The sequence below is a fragment of the Puccinia triticina genome, chromosome 12A (genome assembly GCF_026914185.1).
Source record: "Puccinia triticina chromosome 12A, complete sequence".
Lineage (NCBI taxonomy): Eukaryota > Fungi > Basidiomycota > Pucciniomycetes > Pucciniales > Pucciniaceae > Puccinia > Puccinia triticina.
This window is the reverse complement of record NC_070569.1, coordinates 3,686,036-3,709,334: the sequence shown is the minus strand read 5'-3', so window position 1 is coordinate 3,709,334 and position 23,299 is coordinate 3,686,036. Positions and strand designations below refer to the sequence as shown.

At 47.1% G+C, this 23,299-nt stretch overlaps 1 protein-coding gene across 1 annotated transcript; it reads left to right on the top strand.

The window, feature by feature from the left end:
• Positions 1–7,786: 7,786 nt before the first annotated feature.
• On the top strand, positions 7,787–12,696 carry PtA15_12A334 (uncharacterized protein; the record flags this gene model as incomplete). Its single annotated transcript, XM_053161932.1, has 4 exons — positions 7,787–7,964; positions 10,263–10,401; positions 12,337–12,519; positions 12,645–12,696. The coding sequence occupies 4 exons, from the start codon at positions 7,787–7,789 to the stop codon at positions 12,694–12,696; spliced, it is 552 nt and encodes a 183-aa protein (XP_053025900.1).
• Positions 12,697–23,299: the final 10,603 nt, after the last annotated feature.

Genomic DNA, 23,299 nt, shown 5'->3' with positions numbered 1-23,299 from the left:
ATTTGGTAGACTTATGCCCAGTCTTACCACATTCATAGCATGTAATTTCTTTAGGAGCTGCTGGTTCTTTGGTCTCAGGTCTCTTATCTTTGTAATTGTCTCTTCTGCTTGTTTTGCTTCTAGCTTTGTCTTTCTTACAAACATTCACTATACTTTCAAGTTGGTTGATGAATTCTGAAGTGTCATCATTAGTTCTGATAGCTAGGCGCATTTTGTACTCAGTTTTGGGGTCAAGTTGAGACAGTAATTTATCATTGATAGATTGGTTATCCAAGTGTCTTTCCACAGCTTGTATCCTTTTAACTTGGCTGGTAACCCATTCAGAAGGTTCAGTCTCACCATACACGTCAAATTTAGATCTTCTAAAGGCATCTCTAACTTTTCTTTTCCATTCAGGGGAGCTATATTTCTTAATGATTTCTGCTTTCCAGAAGGCCCAATCTTTTGGTCCTTGAACTTCTTTCTTTCTATTGTTGTACCATATGTTTGCTGGTCCTGTAAATAATGAATTAAGTTTGGAACAAATGATTTGATCTGGTGCATTTGTATCATCCTGTAAACTGTCAATCCATTCTATAAATTTGTAATGGTCATATTCTCCTTTGCCAGAAAATGTGGCCCATTCACTTATTTTGGGTAAATTGGCTAATACTAATTTATGAATGGCTTTGTCCTCTTCATTTGTTGGAAAATTACGTGGAGTAGAAGATGTTGTTCTTCTGTTGGGAGTTGGTAGTGGAATTTCTACATCACTATCATCTGAATCTGAATTTTCTGCTTTGTGAGGTGGGGAGTTCACATTAGGTGCTCTGTCAGATTTCACTCTTGTTGAACTGCTGCTGGCCTGCATATGGGGTGGGGTATCTTTATTCACGCTCTCTTTCACCGGGGGATTAGGTGATGAGTGTCCAATATTGTTAATAGAATTTATTACTTGTAAAATTATAGTTTCCAATTTATCTTGTTTTGATGCTGTGTCCGTGGTTTGTTTCTCAAACCTGTTTACTACATCTTCAAATGTGGTAAATTGTGACGTAATTTTATCTTTAGTATCATTCTGCAGGGTTCTGAAGCGTGATTCTAACAAATTCAACTTCTGTAATATTTCTTGGTCGGCATTTTCTTGATCTTCAACCAGTTCTTCAGTTCTAGCCAGTGATCTAGTAACTTGGGTACTCAATATTTCAAGAGCAGAGGGCGCTTCATCAAGCTTCTTATCCATACTCTCCAATTTATTCAAGATGACAGTGAAGGCATCATCTTCAGAATTTACTTGCTCATCTACACGCTGTGTAACTTTGTGGCACAATTTCTTAAGATCTGATGACAGTTCTTTGTTACTTTGCGTAATTCTTTCTACAACAAAGTTAAGATTCTCTGTGTACACATGTAGAGCAGTTCTGAAAGGAGTATCTGGATTGTTAACAACATTTAGAATTTCTGGGACATGTGATGCGTGTTCAGAACCAGAGTTACTATTACTACTAAAAAAGTGGGAACTATTTAAGGATCTAGGTCCATCTGACGCTCTTGGCGGGCTATTTTGCCCTGCTCCAGATGTTGATAAGTGCCTTGGAGGGATCTGCCCAGGCGTATCATTTCTTCGTAGATTTGACTGCGCCATTGTTGATTGCGCCCAGTATTCCGTGGGTGTCTGGAATTCACATTTCTCCCCCTGCGTGATTGGGGTCTTGAAGCTGGTCTGCGGCGCGGCGGGCTTCTTAATGGAGAGTGGTTTCGTCTGCGGGACGGCTGGTGGATTAGGAGGGATTCTGAACTGATCTCCATTGGATTCCAATCCTTCGTCCTCTTCAAGGTGGATGTTAATCCTTTGAGATCTATCATCGCCTGGAAATCCGCCCGGCAATACTTGAGATGCGCTATTATTGCCGCGTGGCTTCTGCGGTTGCGCACGTCCTTGAGCCACGTCTTGTAGCCTTTCATCCTGTAATAGTAGCGCTCGAACTTCTCTTCCGTCAAGACTGTTAGGAGAAGATAGATTCTCAGTTTTTCCTTTCTTTGTAGCGTATATAATTTTATCTGCTACAGGTTGTTTAGCAGGTGGAAGAACTGACGCAGGTGGAAATCCTCTGCCTGGGTCTGATGAGCGGGTTCTTCCATTATAACCTCGAGTTCTGAGAGAAGGAGGAGACATAATAGAAGTAATTTGGTTCAGTAGGTATTTTTTGTTTTTATTTAGAGAATTTCTTCAGGTGTAATGTACCTGAAGATTTATCAGAGATGGCTGGGGAATCTGCGCGCTGATTAGTATCAGTGGTTTCCTCTCTAGCCTCACGGGGTTGCGTGTTTTTGTCCGTAACTCCAAGGGATTGAAGTTCTGGGGTGAGGGTGTCAACGTTGGTGGACACTGTACACAATGAAAACACGAAAATATTAGTATTAAAAAAATACCAATCTGACGGGAAAAGGGTAAGGAAAAAGATGTACTTTTCAGATTTTGGATTTTCTGAGTACTTTTAAAGTTATAGTGATTTTGCCGGAAAATCAGTGTAGGAATTTTTTCCTGTCGATGGAAAGGTCTGAATTTTTGTTGAATGAAAGCTGAGATGGTGGCGCAGAAGTGTATCAACTTGGTTTGTTGATTGCTCAAACGGCGTGGAGTGGAGGTCCTTTTAAACTCTTGGAACAACGTTTCTACAAGAGGAGGGAAAGTATTGATGCGCTTGTACAGCGCTTTTGGGATCTGTAGGCTAGGTATGTCACTTCTAGTCTGATCCGCTAGGTTCGCGCGGTTTGATCGGCGGTCTAAGATCGTCTGTAGCTGCTCTAGATCAGGAGCTACAGGTGTTGAAGTGATCCTGCTCGAGGGTTGCGGCTCGAGGGGGGTATGTACGGTAGGTATGCGCCTGTATGCGCTCTCTAATTGAGTTAGGTGGAGTGCGTCTAGCGTGTAAATCCCTGTAGATCCTTGCAGATCCGGGGTAATACAGTAGTACAGTATAATTGAACTGTAATTGAGTTATGTAGATCCTGTATACACAGGATGCGCACGGTGTATGTAGTACCACTTAGTCCCGCGACCTAATGCGCTCTCGAGTGGGAATGCAGTACAAATGCTTTCCTGCCGTAGGAATGGTAGAGTTTGGAGTCTCACGAAAAAAACCTAGTAGTGTAAATCGACCCTTGCGGTTCGATTGGTCTACTCAGAATTTTTGTATCTATTCTCCTTTTGGGGGGAACAAGCGTTCCGGTGTGTTTTCCGCAGAGAAAATGAATGAAATTCACTGGAATTTCACTGTGTAGAGTCAACCAAGTGTGTATGATTTACTTTCTATGGGTTTTGGCGAAATAAAGAGAATTTTTCCAGTAAAAAATAGAGAGATAGTCAACAATAGGATGATTTTTTATGGATTTTTCCGGTTTTATAGAAGGAAACAGGGTGAAGAGTCTAGGAAAATGATGAGAAAATAAGGGAGAATCTAAGACACAATCACGGGAAATTTAGTTAATGATTTGACTTCTCTTTCTGCGCGTAAGTTGCGGGGGAGGGCCGTCAGAAGTGAAGGGGGGAAGCGTGGAGTAGGAGGTATGTTCTGTATAAGAGCAGTATTCCTCGTCAAAGGGAGGATATCCAAATGGGAAAGCTGTAAGTTGTGGTTTTCTAACAAGTTTAGTTTGTTCTTCTTACATAAATTCTGATTCTTCAGTAGTATCAATAAGTGTACCGTCAGGATGATAGATACAAGTTATCCAAAGAGTACTGTAAGTAATCCAGGTACAGGTGTAGAATTGGTCCTCTCCAATCAGTGTATGGGTTTTTCTGACGTGTTCTTGGACTTCAAAGTTATTAGGGTCTTCCTTCGTGTATTTCTGTAATTTCAGGAGGTTGGAGTTGGGTTTGAAATCACAGATAATGGTTGTCATTTGTCTTTTAACAAGACATTTTGGCGTAAAAATGGTAAGGAAATAGGTATGTTAGTATGATTATCACGGTTTGGGAGTGAGAATCACGGATAAATAATAGGCCAGACCCCCAATTGTCAGCCTGTAGGTAACTAACCGTGTCTGAGAGGGTTGTTACTATCAAGATGATGGTGTAAGATGCCTAGGATGGGCCAATGGGTTCGTGGTAAGACCTGTAAAAGGTTTCACTCTATCAGTAATCTTGACTGAGAGGCTTGCTCAATTAAGGCGCATCCAGATCAACACAGGGTGTTAATAGGCATCCAAGGAATAACTCAACTTGGGTTCGTGGTTTTACCTACAGGAAGGTAAGGGTAATCAAGAGTTGAGAGTATTCCTGAATTGAATGATGGGTGAGAATGAAAGCACTGTTTAACTATAGTATGGGTTAAACTTTGCTGTAATAATATTCTGAGGGATAAACAGTCCTGGGGGGCGTGTTTATATAGAGGGGAATGAGCAGGAGGGAACATGAGGCGCTTGGAGGCGCTTCAGGACCAGGGGGGAACTGGAAGCGCTCAAGAGAAGCAGATCCTCATGAGGATCAACATTGGAAATGATCAGGGCAGTGTAATGATCAGTACTGATCCTGGATCAGTAGCTGTGTACACTAGCTGATCATAACCAATCATTGATTCCATTCAGTGCTCTTTGAATTGGATTACATCATGTATTGTTTATGTATTTATATCATAACCAATATGTTATGTAAATAGGTACTGAGGCGTAACAGGGGATAAATGAGTGATACCTGTCTTGGTGTATTTCACGTGTACAGTAATATTACAATGTATTGTAATCTTACTGTTGCACGTAACTTAACTCTCATAACAACAGTACATTATGGTGACTGTATTTAACTATGGTTATCTGTAATGTAATGTGTAACAGGAGTAAATTCTTAAGCTTGTATCTAATGATATACATATGTAATAGAGGCGTAAAAAGGAATGTACTATATGTAATGTGAACAATTGCAGGTACTTGGTACGTGTAAGGTACTGTGACATGTACTCTGTGGCTGACAGCATTGTTGGTATGGAAATGAGGATGTGTATGTGTTGGTGTGAAGAGTACTATCAACTATGGACCACAGCGGGATTGTTGACCTATAGAGTTTTTGTGAAAGGTAGGGGCATTGTGGCACGGCTCTGTCTGGCGAGAATTCGCAGATGCCAATGAAGGTACCGGGACCTATACACACACTTCGGGAAACTTGGTCTTTAGCCTGTATCTAGACTGGTTCAACGCCGAAGGTAGCTCGAATCTTGGAAAGCACAAATCTGTGGGAGCAATCACAATGGTTTGCTTGAATCTACTGGCAACATCTTGTTACAAGGTGGAAAATATCTTTCTTTTTGGGGTTATTCCCGGGCCAACCGAGCCAAAACTCCAGCAGCTGAACCATGTCTTACAGCCTTTAGTTGATGAGCTGAATGAGTTCTGGAAAGGCGTAAACTACAAAGCAACAAGTCTGCATCCTACGGGGAGGAAGATCCAAGTGGCCATCTTCCCACTAATTGCAGACCTTCCAGCCCTCCGTAAGACTGCTGGATTTGGGAGTCATGCCGCGACCTTCTTCTGTTCTTTCTGTCTGTTACCTAGGACCAACTTGGAGGAGACGGATACATCCAAGTTTCCCAGACGAACCAGCGAGGAACACCTTCAACATGCTTCACATTGGTTGACTCTTCAGAACGCCACAGAAAGAACAAAGTACACTAAGAAGCACGGAGCAAGGTGGAGTGTGCTTAACCAATTACCCTACTGGCGGCCGGTTGAGCACTGCTCCATTGAGTTGATGCATGCGCTAGTGCTTGGTGATCTCAAGGATCATAGTGTCAGATTCATGTCCTTACCGTTGGCTGGCGCGCAACTCAAGTCTATGCAAGAATTAGATGAAGAGTGGCAGAACGACGCCTCCTACAAGGAGCCTGCTTTCAATGAAGTGTTCCGGCCCACAACACGGCGGAAAGGGAAACAAAAACTTGCCAAGGTTCAAGAGACTTCTGCACCAGGGATGAGTGTCAAACGCAGACGGAGGAATGTTAATCCTCCCATCCTGGCGGCCAATCAGAATCCATCCGGATCAAGCTCTCAGTCCGATTTGCAACCATTTTCCACGCACTCCTACGACCTACGCCGCTGCAAGAGAGCACTGTATGCCAACAGTGAAGACGAGGAAACTGCCGAGTCTGAGGAGCCTGGTGGCAGTGACTGTACAATCACTGGTGGCCGCCGCACAAAGAAACTTCTCCCCCATGGGCAAGACAAGGATTAACCCCGCATTTCACCCAAAGAACTTGATTTTGTCCACCGGACAATTCTTCGCACAGTAGTTCCCTCTTGGGTTGATTGAGTTCCACGCAACTTGGGCTCGGCCAGCCAAGGTTCCCTGAAGGAAGCAGAATGGCTGATTTTATACAAAGTTTATTATACAATAGCTCTAATTCCATTGTGGGTCATAGCTTCTGAGGAGGCAGGGACAGCGGAAAGCAAAAATCGAATTTTGAAGCTTCTAGAGTCAACCACCACTTTAGGTCAGATTACGCATTTCCTGACGCTACCCAAGATCAAAACCAAGGACCTCTCCGAACTTGATGATTTGATATTGCTCTACCGGAAATGTCTTCAGGAAGGTTGGCCAGCAGAACTGAGTAAGCCAAATTTACATCTTACCCAGCATTACACTGAGGTCATCAGGAGGTTTGGTCCACCGCGGTCGGGCTAAAGAGCGGGTGAATGGGATGTTACAGAAGTTTCCTACAAATCATCATCCGGGTGAGCTCTAGTTTTTCCCTATGTGGTACCTTAATGACATGTACTTACTCACTCTTCCACCCAATGTGATAGACGAGATACCAAAGACTTTGACTCACAAATGGCATATGCACTCAACACTCAAAAGCCTACTGAATGGTGCAGCCGTTGATAAACATTTGGCAGAGGATTGATCTGACAGTGAAGCGACAAAAACAAGCTTAGATCAGCCTTTGTTTTTGAAGTGGAAACGTGCCGTGGCTCATAAAGCGGGGCCACAAAGGAAGTCGCGTGTTGCTCCTGCAAACCATGGGATCAATCCTCAAGTGAACGTAGTAATAAGTATCTCCCTAAATAGGAAGACGTTTTCCTCAAGTCAGCATCACTATGGGAATTCTTTGGTTGAGTTCTACCTTGGAAATTGTCAGCAATTCGGAGAGATAGAGTGGATTTTCCGTTCAGATGACACCCCAGGCAGAATTTGGATAGTGGTCAAACCGTTTCAAGAGGTACCGGTCAATGAAGATCCGTACAGAAATTATCCTGATCTCAACTGTTGGCTCGTTCAGGGTAAGCATGAACCATTCGCTGTGATTGACAGTGAAGGTATAATAGGTCATGCGGCAATGATGAAGAACATTGCGGGGACATTTGGATTTGCAACTGAAACAATCAGTCCAGTAGGATTGGGGTCTGCAGTAAGTGGTTTCACGTTCAAAGGGGTGATGATCTGTTTGGTTGGATTGCTGAGAGAGATGTTGGGCTTGATTTGGTTTATAATGAGTTAGGGCTGGGAAAGCCTCACTGAAAACAAATGACTTGTATTGTCAAAGGGGATTGTGCAGGGGAGAGGAGGATTTGGTGGAGAAGGGGGGATGAAGGCTGTGACAAACGTTTCTCTCGGTCCAGCCATGTACCACCCTGAGTTTAACCTTAGGTGGAGCTTTTGTTGTCTGCAGAACATTTCAACAATTCCCCCGTTGTGTTGCAGTTTCTACTCCTCTTGGTCCCCTCGTCCTCTCTGACTGTCTTGGAGTTCCCCCTGAGTCTTGTAAGGCTTCAACACACAGTTCATTATCTTTTTTCTTGAGCAACGTCTCCTATGTTGACAAATCCTAATGCAAACGCTCCGGGTCCAAGCCCTCCGGCTGCTTCTGGCCCCAACGGCGGACCGTCCAATTCCGACAAAGATGCGGAATGGATTGCCCGCCTAGTCAATCAATTGGTTCCGCGATTCCAAGCCGCCGGTGACCGCATGCAGACTGATGGTGATGGTGACGGTAAGTTGATTCATACTGAAATTCATCCCGTATGATTTTTTCTGACGCGTGGGGCAACACAGATGAGGAGCAGGCACAAACCAACAACAAATCCGCAGAAAACTCTGACAAAATTGGCTTGGATCCCAAATTTGTGGTGGAGGAGGCGAGGAAAGCAAGGAATGTTGCGCAAGAGGCGCAGAGCGAGCGGCGAGTTCGGCAGCGTGCAGCGAGAATTGCTCAGAAAGGTGGTCTGGCGGAACATTGCGATAAGTACTCTTGGGGTATCCAAGGGTTTGTGAAGTTGTTTCTTGGCTGTCCGGAAAAGCTTCAAGATTATCCCCCTGCTCCAACACCAAAAGAACTCGAGGAATTGTATTGGATTGAAAGGAGGACTTGCACTATTATAACTCAACTTGAAGGTCTTTGGGCGGCTCTGTCCTCAAAAACTATTGCCCAGCAGGATTACTACGTTTCACTTGCTGAAAAGGAGATTCGCAAGAATGTGGTTTTGCCGGTATTCACCCCAGCTTCCCAAAAGGACAACAACCCTAATGGCTTGAAGCCTCTGAACTTGCAAACCAAAGCCGATGTGGAGAGGGCTCTGGCGTTGGCAGGGATTTCCATGGTGACTTTTGACTGGGAAAGGGGCCCTTCATCCGCTTGGAACTCCACGATTATTGATGTACTGGCGGCAAGGTCCGTTGAATGGCTGCGTCGAACAATGCCGGTCTCGGACGAGCTTGCTGGCCAGGCACCAAGTATAATCAAACGATGGGTTCAGAAAAAGGCGCGCGAGATTTGGGAGTTGCACAAACTGGGGTCTGAATCCTACAAGAAGAAGAAATCATCGAACACCGCCAAGGCGCAATACCAACAATGGCGAAAGAGAGTAAGTTGCCAGTTTTCACCTGATTTACATATGACTTCAGTTGGTGAGTGTTTATTAACATTGGGGCCTCATGTTCAAGATCAGGGAGAATTGATGTGGCATGGTCAACAAAATGTTCAAGCAGAACGTGGCATTGGCACATGCTGTGGAACAGAAGGAGTGCGGTTCTGACATCAAGGATGGACCTGGCAATGATGCCCCTATCAGTTTGGTCCCGGATTGGCGAAGAAATCACCTGACTTTGGTCCTCCACTGCCTTGATAAGATGGTCATTGTGCAAGCGCAACATCACAAGACAATCTCAACTAACGAGCGACTCTACGGCCAATCAGCCCGCAACTTCAAGAGAACTAAAGGCTTGCTCGGTGTGCCCCGTGGCTTGCCTGTTGATTGCTACAAACCAAGTTATTGGAAAATGTTGAGTAAATACGAGCAGCAAACCATTTCGAAGGCACCAGCATGCGGCCTTGAAGAGATTGCGCGTGGCCTTGAACAGCTCTGCCTCTGTAATTATACTTCGCCTTCAAATCCTCCGCCTGGGAATGCGTCACTGGCTCGACACGGAGCTACTGCGGCAAGCGGGAGTATGACGGCCAGGGGTAACAAGGCTGTTGGCGGAGGAATGCATGTAGATTAGTCTTGCTATGAGTTTCAGTGGTCACTCCTTCCTTTGGGCTGGATTGGAATTTATTATTGGGTTTTTACAAACCGATGCTGAAAGGTGTGAGGGCTGATGCAGCTGATCTTCCGTGCAATGCATATATGTTGGTGCAAAGGTAGTATTATCTGTGCGTGATTGTTTCTTGAACTTACCATGGTGGGCTGCCAGGTTCGGGGAGAGCCAGCTGTATTGCACCGGATATGTCTCAAGTCACTCATCCACCGTGCGGGTGGGATGGGAGTTGAACGGTGGATGAACACTGTGTGATGTCCACCCTGACGTTCGCGCGAACGTCAGGGTGGACATCTATCACACAGCTGCTTGCGGGAACTCCGGGGTGTTTCCCCCGTGGCCCCCAACCCCTCTTGTCTTGGCTCACCAGGGTGTCTTTGCCTGCCAAACGTCCTGGACATTATCCCCAGCCAAGACGGTGTTAGACGCTCAACGCATAAACACTCATGCGATGTCTGAGCGTCCTTGTGGCAAGGAGACCTGACTTGACCCCTCAAGCAAAACTGTCATGGAGACTTGCTGTCTCACAGTGCAATCAGCTTGCATGCGATGACCCGTCCTCACCCCAGCAGCATTCTTGCAAAGATCAATGGAGATCTTCCCTGATCAAGAAGAGTTCACCTAATAGGGGCCTCTGCCTACTGCCAGAGATGTCACAGTTTTACACGCAGCATATGTTTTTGACCCAGCCCCATCTTTCTGACCTTTTTAAATTGCTAAATTCTGGTTGGCTCCTTTGGTGGCTGTTGTCAAGTGCTCCAAACATCCCAGCCCATTAGCAACAACCCGGTCATGCATCCTGGCGTTCCTGCACACCCCTCCAGCCTTCCCTTCATCACCACAACACCCAATCAGGACCTTCCCAGCAATCCCACTCGCTCTGGAAACCCCCGGTGAATCATGATCACTTTGACAGACCTTCCTCAGATTATCACCAATCACACCCACAAGATTTTGTTCTTGCCCCAGCGCAATATCACAAGAGAGCTAACCAACTGAAGGTTCCCTCCATGCGAGACTTCCATAAACAAAAAGGTTTTGGGGTCTCCATTGTGGCTTGCCACTTGATCCGAACAAGAAGTCTGAGGATCACGTGGAGTTGAGCCGACCAGCAACCCCTTCATAGGCACCAGCGAGTCAAATTGGGAGAGATTCCTTGTGAGCTCAACCGCTCCTGATTTTTCATCCCTCTCAGGGTCCTATGCTTGACCTGTGAATATGCTGCTGGCTCGGCCCGCGGCTCCTGCTCCCACAAGCATTCCTACAGACACCGACTGGATCCAGACGCTATCTGGCAGGGTTAACAGGTCTAATGGTTTACATATTTATCAGCCGCGCTGTCCTTGGCCCTCATTGGTGATTCCTGAGAGTTCAATGGCAAAGGGGAGCTGACTGTGGGGGCTGATGCCACCGATTTTCCGGGCAAGGCTTGTGAGGAGGGAAATCTGACTGCAAATCCGGTACACCATGCCCTCCTTCCAGCAAACTGAGGTACGCCGGAAGCAGAGCATGGTGCATGGTTCACACCCGGCATCCAAAGGAGAGAGTGGTCTCAGTTGAAGCTCTGCTTGGAACGGTTTTGGCCGGGAATATGTCCCAAGAACTGAGAGCTTTTTACTGGTCAGGGGGCCAGTTGAGAAATATTTTGATCTCTGTGTGATGGATGTCCACCCTGACTTTCGCGCGAACGTCAGGGTGGACATCCATCACACAGCTGCACGCTGGGTTTTTGGGAAGGTTCCCCCGTGGTTGACACTGTGGCGCCAACCGGGGGTCTTGGTTAGCCACCGTTGCCGGACTTTGGCGCAAGGCACAAATCAGTCACACGCTCAATGCCACCAATGCAATAAACACACACGGCATTGGGGCACTCATGCACAGGCATAGCTTGCTTGGTTGTTGATGCAAAATGATTGCTGCGTCAGAGAGCAATCAGCTTAGCTTGCAGATCAGCTTGCATGTGCTGACTTCACCTATCCAAACCAACAGTTCAGCAAAGCCCTCAGAAGATGGTCCCTGATCACAAAGGAACCAGCCAAGAAAGGGACCCCACACCAGCCACAGGCTTATAAGACACTCCGTTTTCACTGTTCCCAATCCAGGTATTCCCCCCACCATCATCAACAATCCCTCTGAGCTTGTCTTCTCCTCCTCTGGCCCTTGCCCACTTCCACCAACGACAACCACCCATCCAAAAGCGAGCCCAGTCATGAATCCTAACCCTGTAGCAAACCCTTCAGGCCTTCCTGCGGCCCCAACAGCGCGCGATCCCAACCATCCGAGTGATGACTCCTGCTCCAACACCCCACCCCCTAGTAAGTGAGATATGTGAGTGTCGCCAGATACCAACCTGAAATGCTCACTAATTCCTCCAACGCAGCCCAAAAAGCCTTTGATCAAAACAATCCACCGCCCTTCCAACCCGCTCCAAGTTTTGCCGAGTTTCTCGTCCGATCCGGAGATTCTAGGCCACCTGCTCCTCTCCAACCCGAAGAAGCCATCCTCGACACAGAGATCCAAGAAATAAAAGCTGAAGAGTTTCTCCAGTCAATTACTACCGCCAACAATGCTGCCAACATTGTCCTTAACCTCCAACTCCCACGTAGCTGCAAACGTCTTGCCAAGGATCTTGCAACTTTGCTTTGCGCCAGCAAACGTGGTAAGCACCAATGCACTCAAGGGTTCATCATCTCCATCAACTGATGGTCAACTTCAGCATTTGAGGAAACAGGAGTCATGCCTGTGGAAGAGGCAATTCGCATCCGCCGGCCTCCAAAACCAAAGTCAAGCTCAAGCTCACGCTCATCTGCACACCAAAACCCTCCCAGGAAACATGGAAAGAGGTCTGCTTGCATTAAGCCTGTTGATCTACTGGCCAAGACACCCAATGCGCCTTCAGGCAGTGACGTTGATCAATCCACAACCAACCATATCTCTCAAACCAGAGATCCAGACCACAGTGGCTACACCAGCAAATCCTCCACCCCAGACACCGACAGACCCACACTCTCGTCACCCGGCACAACCAATATGCATGGCGTCCCAACCATCACAGTGACTGGACCTCTCCCTGAGCCTTCCGGAGGCCCCGAACCTGCCTCTCACAATTGTCCTGATCCAATCGAAATGCAACCAGCTTCGGCACCCGGCTCTACTGCATCCTTTGCGGCAGGAACAAGCTCAACTGATCAGATCACACCTTCCAACAAATCCCCCGCGGTTCACAATGACACCAACAAACACCAATCTCAGCCTGCTTCTGACCTACAAGACCCGGCCCCTCCCGGCCACCCCCAGACCTCCACCAGTGGCAACGCCCCCTCACCATACTCCTGTCTGATTACATACGAAGAGAGGTTGTCAAGATTCACGAGGAACTCGATGGTTCAAAACCCAACTGGCACAAATATCAAGCTACCTGGAAATCCCTCACTCCGTTGGCTCAGACATGTGCTCGCTCGATGCAGGCAGTACCCCCAGCCAACAGCCCGTTCCGCTTTGAGCGCACAACCTGTACCTATGCCAATTGGATCAAATCTATTAGTGGGGCTGGTGGGTGTTTCACATATTGTATGCTCCGCCCCAACAATGTACTAACCACTCCAGCCTAACTAGCTTCCCAGTTCTTGTCTCCGGCTCAAAATGAACAGTGGAACTGTCCAGACATTATTGACTTTCCGCTTTTGTCAACATTTCGTAACGCAGACAATGCCCTTCCACCCTGCTCATTTATACCCACTGCGACCAAAACAAGCCATCCCGAGTCTACCCTGGTGCGCTTCCTTCACCAATTCCTTCACCTTCCCCCAGTCGTCTACACCAAATGGGCCAAGCTTGTCGCCGCATCTGTGGACATCATGGCCGAAAACCTGTTTCAACCTGCCCCAGTCACTCTTAATAATGCCAATGACCAATTGAAGCAGGGGGTACAGGTTCTCCAGTATCTTGACAAACAAAAAAGTTGCTCCTCAAGCTTTGACAATACAACGGCAGATGAAGTCAACAGCAACAACAACGCAGAAGATCCCACCTTGCTGCGTTCACATTCCCTTGATGTTCTTCACGAATTTCGGAATGTCATCATTGATGTCATCATGGCCTACGTGATTCTCCACACCCATGCAAACAGCGAGCCGCCAATGTCCCAAGCCAAAAAAAAGTCAAACCAGCGAGCACTTCAAACAAGGTCAGCCAGCCAAACTCAGAAGACCTTGGCAACTCCCGACACCGCTTCAAATATCACCCAAGGGCCCCCAGATGCCCATCTCCAACTCCGGACGTATTCAAAGAAGCAGAATCTTCAGCCACTCGTTTACTTTGTTCTTGGAGGAGTTCGCGGCCTCTTCATTGCATCAAGGAATTACCGTGTTGCCGGAATCACTGAATGTATGTCATTTATCCAAGCAATATTGTTAATCTCGCAAGCTTCAACGACTGTCCGCAATCCCAAAGAAAGCATCTGGAGGAATTTATCCACCCTCCTTGTCAAACTGCTATCACCCATCTTTCATTCAACAAACAGGATCTTGGCCAATATCCATATACCGAGTCGTCATGCCATTGCTGAAGCAATCACCACTGATTTTCTTCATCACTGGGAGACGTCAAACCCGCCCGTTCCTTTTCTACTCCCACGCTCTACCCAACAGCCTGAATTGATTCAACGCTGATCCATTCTCAAGCCATGTCGTAGGGGTTCCTTCTCCGTGTAACCATTAGTCTTCTGTACATAAAAGAAATCTCTGTCTGAATTGTATCTAAAATTTATATGGGCTTGAAGAGTGGGAAATGTGTCACCCTCAAAGGCTGATGTGAAGGTCATGCTTAGCCCTTTCATCCGAAATTAAATTACATAGCCAACAAACAAGAGCACTCCAGACTTTACCAATCCATATGGCTGGATTGTGAATCAGACAACCGGCGCCATCAATCGGACCTGTCGGAAATGATTGCCTTTCCAACCCATGAGCCTGCCCTGCCTCCCATGATAGTCAATCAATGACCGGTTGTGAACTGATACAGCTTATTGCTGGTATTACAATATTCAATCTTTCCCTCTCCAACCATCTTTTGTAAGGGAATGCTCATTCTTCAGACCAATATTGCCCAGTCTGATTCAGAATGTTCAGCATTACAAGTGGGACATTTTTCCAGGCAAAGCCAAAAGTCTTGCTTGCATCGACTTCAGCAGTCCGTGCCCCTCAACATGAACAGTAGGAATATCACACTCCCCGCACAACATGTAATCAATTTCAGAATGTTTTTTAGAGATAAGATAGCGGAGAGGGATTGTTGCTTGTTCAACTGCTGCACAACTGATCTAACTTAAACCATTTTTAATGTACACCTAGCAACACTGGGTCGCTACGCTACGCTACGCTACGCTACGCTATTTCAGCGCTACGCGTTAGCGTAGCGGCAAAAAGCGCCCATCTATTTTGCATAGCGTTAGCGCGCTGTTAGCGCCGCTACGCTGCGCTAACAGCGCGCCAATTCTTTGTTAGCGTTAGCGCGCCGCCACAGTCGCTACGCTGCGCTGCGCTACAGCGCTTTTAGCAGAAAAAAAGCCCTTTTTTCCCGCTAAAGGCGCTGTAGCTCAGCGTAGCGCGCGCTCTTTTGCGCCCTGCATGAGTAGCGTTAGCGCAATTGCGCGCATCTGCGCTAACGCTACGCTATCAGCTAAAATAGCTGCGCACCGCGTGCGCGTAGCGTTAGCGCATATGCGTGCAATTGCGCTAACGCTACGCTAAAAAATAGCGCATTTGCGCTGCGCTACGCTACGCTAACCGCTATGGTTAGCGTAGCAACCCAGTGTTGCACCTAGTGACTTTTCCTCATGCTTCCCTTTTTCTTTCCTCAATAGTTTGACACCAACACCTTGAGGTTGAATTGCTCCTGTGGGTTGTTCCTCAAGCCATATCTAGTTTTTTCGCTTCTGGAGAGCTTCACAGCACACTCGACCTGTGATTCAAGTGGGTTTTGATGTCAGCCGCAGCAAGCACTGGTCGATGAATCAATATCTCTGCTTACAACTATTGCAACCAATTCACTTCCTGAATTTGATGCCTTCGCCGCAAAATTCCCAAACCTGATCACATCTCCCGGTCCCACATCTTGAAACGTTTCGTGTGCCTGCCCATGCGTTGGTGTGAGTTTGATTCTGCACCAGTTTGACTGTAAAGTATAGATATGTGAGCTAAGGCGCCATTTTAACGTGCAAAGATGACAAATTCGCGGATTGCTAAACCGTATTGGTACTGTCAGAGGCTCACCATCTTCATTCCAGGGTCAACACATTCCACATAGCGCGCGCAGCCAACCACTTCGTTCCAGTGGATTTTCACAACATGCGCGGTCCCAAACGCATGGCTATTCTCGAATTCAAGCGCAAGGTGCAAATGGCCACGGTGAATTTGCCAGTTGCCCCGCTGAACAACGATCGTCAAGTTTTTGTTGGGTCGCAGGCAGAGCTGGCCGGAGAAGAAGACTTGAGTGAATGCGTCCTGAAGAATTGCGGGAACGGTTGAAGATGTCAACTTGAGGATGATATGATATTGTTGGAGAGATGAAGCTGGGATCTCTGGAGGCAAGGGATGAGATGCTATGCAAGTCTCCAAATGGATGTTTTCACCGTCACCATAGATATTGCCTGAAATGGCGTTGGCAAGATGGAAATTTCCGCAAACCTCTATCATTGGGTTGATGGTGCACTAGATAGGACAGGCGAGAGCAAAGGTAAGTGCCAAAAAGCATGTGGGAGGAGGGGCACCTGAAGTGCATTCATATACACGCCAACCGCACGTTTGAAGAGCCTCCAAGCCGGAAAGTCTTCAGAGCAGGCTCTTGGTCTCAACAAGACACAGAAAGGGAAACTTTGTCCCCTTGTGCTGCTTCCCAGCATTGCCCCACAAATTCTCAACATTCTGTGTGGAATTATTTGGCTGTTGCCCCTTGTTTCAATTCCATGGCCCTCAATGGTGTGTCTGTTTTACCTCATGCATGCCCTATAGGTGCATCTCTTCGGCTGTTGCCAAAAAACTGTCCCCGTTCAATTGCCCTTTCATTGGGAGCGGACATCAGTTTTTCCTGTGCCTGCCCTCTGCCCGCTTTGGCGATTATGTACTCTCCTTGAGACCAGTCATTAATCTGTGTGATGCCCAGACATTTCTGGTTGCTAGCCCACCACCCACATCTCAATTCACCCAGTATGCCAGGTCCTTTTTCAACATCCTCTGGGGGAATGGCCAGTGGTGCATTGAACTACATATTGCCTTCTGAAGGGCAACACAAGACCTGAGATGTCATGTACGGCAGGTGCAGCAAAAAGAATCCACCAGGATGACAGTACATTACCAACCAACCTCAGCGGGGTTTCAGCTGCTGTGTGGACGCATCCGACCTGGCAGCTTACCTGTTTGGTTGTGGTGCATCCTCACGCATGTATCATCTCAATGCAGCTCGTGACTATCCCAGTGGCACAGGCATCTCCAAGGATCCCTAGACCTCCCCCAGTCCCAAGGACAGGCTCATTGCCTCCAGCTTGCACAAGCCGCTGAAGGGCTTCTTTGGTTTGTGTAGGTTTCAAGTCTGCATACTATATTGTAAGGGTAGATTGGCCTGCCAACGGCAAAACTCCCATGACAAATGGGCAAGCTCATCCAACTGTGTTGCTTGAGCCCGCCAGACTAACACATCAATGACAAATCAGACACACTCAAGACAGTTTCACACGGCCAATGTTCCTACATCAGGTTCCTGCCTTACCGCCAAACTGATGTACGGCTTACCGGAACACAAGTGATTGCCTGCCACCACTGTTTGGTCCCACTCGGATCTCTCGTCGGAAATATGTGTTGTGACAGAAACAATGTATGCCGATATCTCTTCCAGTCTCATCAACAGTATGCTGCTGGCGACCATTTTGCTGTGCGGAAATGTCCACCCTGACATTCGCGCGAACGTCAGGGTGGAAAAGCACAGCAACAGCAATGAAAGATTTGGGCCGCAGCTCTCTGAAGCCAAGCAGACTCACATTTCAAATCCAACATCATCTTCCATCCACCAAACATGATCAGTAAAGCGCATGTAACTCCTGTAAGGATCAGACAGCCCCACTTCACCAAACCGGTCAACAATGCTCACCTGATTTCTGTCAATGCCCTTCACGCTTCTTTGCGATGCTAGCCTACTATACTTCTGCAGTGCCTTCCCCCTATTGCTCTTCGATCCCTTCCTTGTCTTATCAATAACAAGCAAGCAGTACAGTCCCCGGATCCCAATCTGAAACAATTCTGACCCTGTGTGCCGATTGGATGGGGAATAAATCATGCTGGTGTGGACTCTGACAATCACACACAAGTCTATCTCCTGGCCCAGCTCAGGTGAAATTCGCCTAAAAGACACCCCAACCAGCACAGCTGTTCATTCGGTGATTTCTGGTGGCATTCTACCCCACTCAGATTCACACCTACACCTAAGGTTGGTCTTCAATTGCTTGCACAAATAGGTCTCTGAGAATTTAGTAATCAGCTTCAGCCGTGGCTACAGCTTCCCACCCGCCCTGAACTACTCTCAGTGTTGATTGGAAATATTGTGTCATCAGATGCAACAGCACCCTCAACAGTTCACCTGGACCCGCCCACAATGCTCTCCTCACAAGCCTCACACTTGACTCTGCTCTGAAAACGCAGTCTCCAAGTTTTCTATGTTCAGCCTTTGCCAAATGGTCCCAGACTCAACTAGGATCCTATAAGCGCTCCCAAGTGGCAGGATTCCTGCGCAGATTGCATTTCTGCCTCCTTTCCACAGAAATTCGCCAGTTTAAAGATCTTGAAGAGCTTCATGCAAACTGCTGACCGGTCACCCATCCTGAGCTCCCATTCATCCATTCTAGCACAGAATCATATAGTGTCTGGGTTCTACTTAGGACCCATGAATCACAGTAACATCTTCACGGCTCCATCCCCCTTAGCTGTTTCTTCTAGGCCCTCCATGGACTGTTTATGCCAATCCCAATCAAATCTCTAACTTTTTGAAGTATTTCAGGCAGCATTATCTCCACATTTCACAGAAGTGCTTGTGCCCGTTGGTGAAATGCCTAGAACCTTTACAATGGCGTTCAGATGTGGTTTTTGTACGTCCACCAACCCATCTCTTCAGTGGTCTCCATCCCCATGAAATTCTTTCTTCCTGGAACCATTCCTTCTTACCCATTGCGGTTTACAAATTTTCCAGATCCAACACATAACTTTAAGCACATGATTGACCACACCAAAAAAATTGAAAACCAGTACTTGTATCCCGTGTGGCCCAGTGCGCCAGCAACATTGCATTCAGCAACCCGCCCCCAAAAATCTAATTGTACATATTCTTCCCCCAATTCAGCCATATCTGCCATATAAACTGTCACCGCGGGTCAATCAACAGGAGGCACCTGTACCCTCTTGGTGTCTCCAAGATGTGGTTGATCTTCAACCTGAAAAGCGCTTCATCTGGATACCAAATTGGCATCATTCATCCGGGAACACATAACCTTCTGTGTGAGAAAAAACCCACACCAAAGCCCAGATGCCATAATGATACACATGCAGAGAGATGGCTTTTTGCACACCTTAATTCACATTATCTTTCAGTCACTTGTGAGCAATCATTTTTAGAAAACCCAAAGAAGTGAATAGCAACAAAGTAGCCCATTCCACTTCTCCCAGGCCTGATTCACAACATCCAGGCTTCTTTCATTCAAGGCCACCATTCTCTACCCATTCCTTCAGAAAATAAGGACCCTCTGTCATGATAGGGGTCCATTTGCAGAACATCCCATCATCGACAGGTCTTTGATCATTTCCCCAACCTGAAATCCATATTGGTTAACCTTCATTGAAGGCCCACCTCCTCTTCAACGGTGCAAGCATGACACTAATTTTTCTCTTCTCCACTTGTCACCATCTGAATCTCTTGTGAGTTCCACAGCAACAGCCAGGCAAACAGCCAGGCAGCTCATGCTCTTCTCTCAACGTCTGAAGTGAATAATGTCTGCCTCACTGTCACTGTCAGGCTTTTCAACTCTTGGAGAAGCCCCAAAAACATTCAACATGGAGAACAGCAACAACTCCCTGCCTGCTCTGGGTGGTCTGACCTCTTTGGATGGTTCTCAAAGTCTGGTCAGCCTGCCATACTCCCTCTCCTTTATAACCCATCACCACACAGTTCCTGAAGTGTATACCCCAAGCTTCTGTGGTTTATCTGGCCACATTCTGTCCATCTTTTCTTGATGTGGCTTCCAAAATATCAACATTTCTACAAGTGATCACTAATGGCTCTGGCAATATTTCATTGACTGTTACTTGTTTTCACCTGCTCAGATCCATGCCAACTTGAAGGTGTCTCCACCAGGAAAATAAAATAGTCAGTTGATGACAAGTGACATTACACCAGCTCCAGCCAGCTACCCACCATCTATCCAATATCTATCCACTATCTACCCCAATCTCCCAACCATCTCCTCAACTTCCAAAATTTACCAAGGAGGTCCTGTTCAGTTTTTGATGAGCCCAACTGATCCTCAGTTCTGTCCGGCTGATACTCAGCTTTGCCACCCAGCTCATACTCAGCTTTTCTGCCCAGCTCATACTCAGCTTTTTCACGCAGCTTCCTCTCAGAATTGGAATAAAGCCATTTGACCATTCCTTTCTCAGGTGATGCTCAGCTTTGTACTAGTCCTGGCGCAGCTGATTCTCAGCTTTGTACCAGTCCTTGCTCAGCCTTCTCCTAGCCCTGTCCCAGCTGATGCTCAGCTTTGGCCCAGTCCTAGGCTAGCTGGCCAGCTGATGCTCAGCTTGCTGAGTATCAGCTGAGCCAGGCCAGGTAAAAAAGATGGGAATCAGCTTGGACAGGACCAGAGCTGAAAATCAGCTAGGCTAGGGCCAAAGCTGAGCATCAGCTGAGCCATGGACAAGGCTGAGCATCAATAATCAGGTGGCCAGTTCCAAAGCTGAGCATCAGCTGGGCCAGGGGAAAAACTGAGCATCAGCTGAGCCAGGGTAAAAGCTGAGCATCAGCTGGGCCAGGGCCAAAGATGAGCATCATCTGGTTTTTTCACATTGAGTGCTTTGATCCTGACACCTATCATGTGAGCCCCAGATGTGCTGGTGGAGAGGAGCAGCATTGGAGCAGTGTTGGAGCTGAAAACAAAGCTGTGTCATGTCACTTGCCATCAAGTGACTACTTTTTTTTCCTGGTGCTCAACCTCTGCATTACCCTGTTCATGTGCAGATACTTATGGACCTATTCTCATGACCCAATTATTCACTGTCCCCACCTGCAAGTCCAATGCATTGAAAATCCTGCTTTGCAATATGGCACACCCGGGGGTGTCTTCTGTAGCTCCTCAGGGGGGGAAACTGAGAAGGGATAAACTCCAATTGCATTCATGCAGTGAATTAATCATGTGCCATGTGGTCAAAAAAGACCAACAAAGAAGCACACAATTTTCCCACAGGAATGAGGGCTGTGTTGGATGTGTTGGTGGAAGAGAGTGAGCTGTGTGACAAATCTCTCGGGGTCTCCGTGTGGTACGGAGATCAGGACTTGAGCAATCTACCATAGAGATGGCCAAACGGGTCCGGGTACTTGCTGTGAATTTCTCCAATTTTGGACACCCGGACCCGGACACGGCACCCGCCAACGAGTACCGGCGGTACTTGAGGCGGGTACCGCGGGTACCGCACTGGTGACCAATCGAGTGGGGTATGTACACACCCCTCTTGATGACCGCACATTGAGCAGGGTGCGCATCCCACTTGATGACCGGCCATTGAGTGGGATGCGCACTCAACCCGATGACCGGCGATCGAGTGGGGGTGTAGGCCGGTCATCAAGCAGAGTACACACCCCGCTCAGTGGCCGGCCATTGTGATCACCCCACTTGATGTCCGGTCATTGCGTGGGATGTGGAGGTGTGTACTCCGCTCAACAATGGCCGGTCATCAATCAGGGTGTGTACTCCACTCGATGACCGTTCATCAAGCGGGGTGTGTACTCGGTGACCGGTCAATGGTCATCGAGTGAGATGTGTATCCCACTTGATATCCGGTCATCAAGCGGGGCGTGTACTCCGCTTGATGTCCGGTCATCAAGCGGGGCGTGTACTCCGCTTGATGTCCGGTCATCAAGCAAAGTGTGTACCCCACTCAATGGCCGGCCATCCACTGCTGACATTGGCGGGTACCTGTTTGGTACCCGGGTACCCGGTGATTTTCCGGCCCAAATTGCATACCCGGACCCGTACACGGCACCTGCGGACGGGTACTCAAAGGGCAGTGGCGGGTACCCGCCAACGGGTGCCGGGTACTGCCAAACGGGTACCCACTGGCCATCTCTAATCTACCACCATTACCTGTTTTCTCACCACATAGAATGTGTTTCTTGGCACATCATGAGAAGCATTCCACCTTCAACCGCGAATTCTGTTGGATTTTGCGGACCCATGTTTTGCTTACCAAGAAGCATATTGTGAGTACAATCAGAGCAATATCCAGCAAATGTACAAATGACCCCAACTAACTGGTAAATAATGAGATAGAGATATTGAGGAACAAGATGCGACAGATCTCCTCTCCTCCCAGACCAACAGTGAAGTTATTCCACTGTGTCCTTGAATGGTGCTGGCAGGGGGGGGGGGGGGGGGGGGGGGTGCTGCTCGTAGAGGAAAAATAGCTTCCCACAAGGTTCCAAGAAGACCTAATCTGAGACAATGAGTCAATTGAACTCGTGTTACCCTTGCCGATGTACTTCCCTGCTTCTTTGCCTCCAGTACATTGCTCTTTTTTTCCAGGAGGGTGCAGTAACTGTCCATGATGTGAAAACTAATCCACATATACCTAATTGGCAGCTCATCAAGCCCCCCAGATCACAAATTTATGCTAAAAAAATGGAGATAGTACAGATGGTTTGAAAATGAATCATGCCACATCTTTGAAGACGTGATACAAAAGCTTTATCTCAGCTTAAATTTTGTTCAGGAACTTTCAGGGCTTGATTATTTTTCAGATGATCACTTCTCATCTAGGAACTCGGAATTGTCTATCTTTCTCACATTGAAGATCTAAAGTTATCCAGAATTAGGTGTCTTGGCCAAAGACAGAATAAAAGGGTAGGCATGAATTCCATAAAAACCATGCAACAGAACTCCTCAAAAAGGGGATTCTCCTCTTTGTCTACCCAATCAGACCAACTAAAGCTTCACACCATACCACAACATGAACCACATCATTCACAGTAGAAAACACCTCCCTAGCCTCATTCACAATGTCAACTTCTTATGGTTCTTTCATTATTGGCCCCACAACTTCCCCACTTGATTCAATGGATCTGTGGTCTCTTTTTCAGACTGAGTAATCAAACACAATTCACAGATCATATGAATGTGTGCTAAACCCAGTGAGAAGGATTTACTTGCTTCTGTGGTCTACACCATCCCTCAATGCAAGTTAAAATGTGGGCTGACAGCAGGAGAAACTATTCACAAGTTTTCTAATTGTTGCAGAAATGTAACAAACAAAGCAGATGGTGCATTTCAACTCTAAGAATGATGCTCAGAAAGTGTAAATTGAAGCTGCAGTATGCTTATATTCCCATTTGGTGCATGGGAGTGCTGCCTGTATGGTGCATGATGCTCATCAAAAAACCATAAAACTCACACGTTTTTGTGAATGAGATCAATAGTCACATAAAGTATGTGTGGTTGGCTCAGACCTGATTTAGCTATTCCCTTAGGCTCAGATATCCAATTTC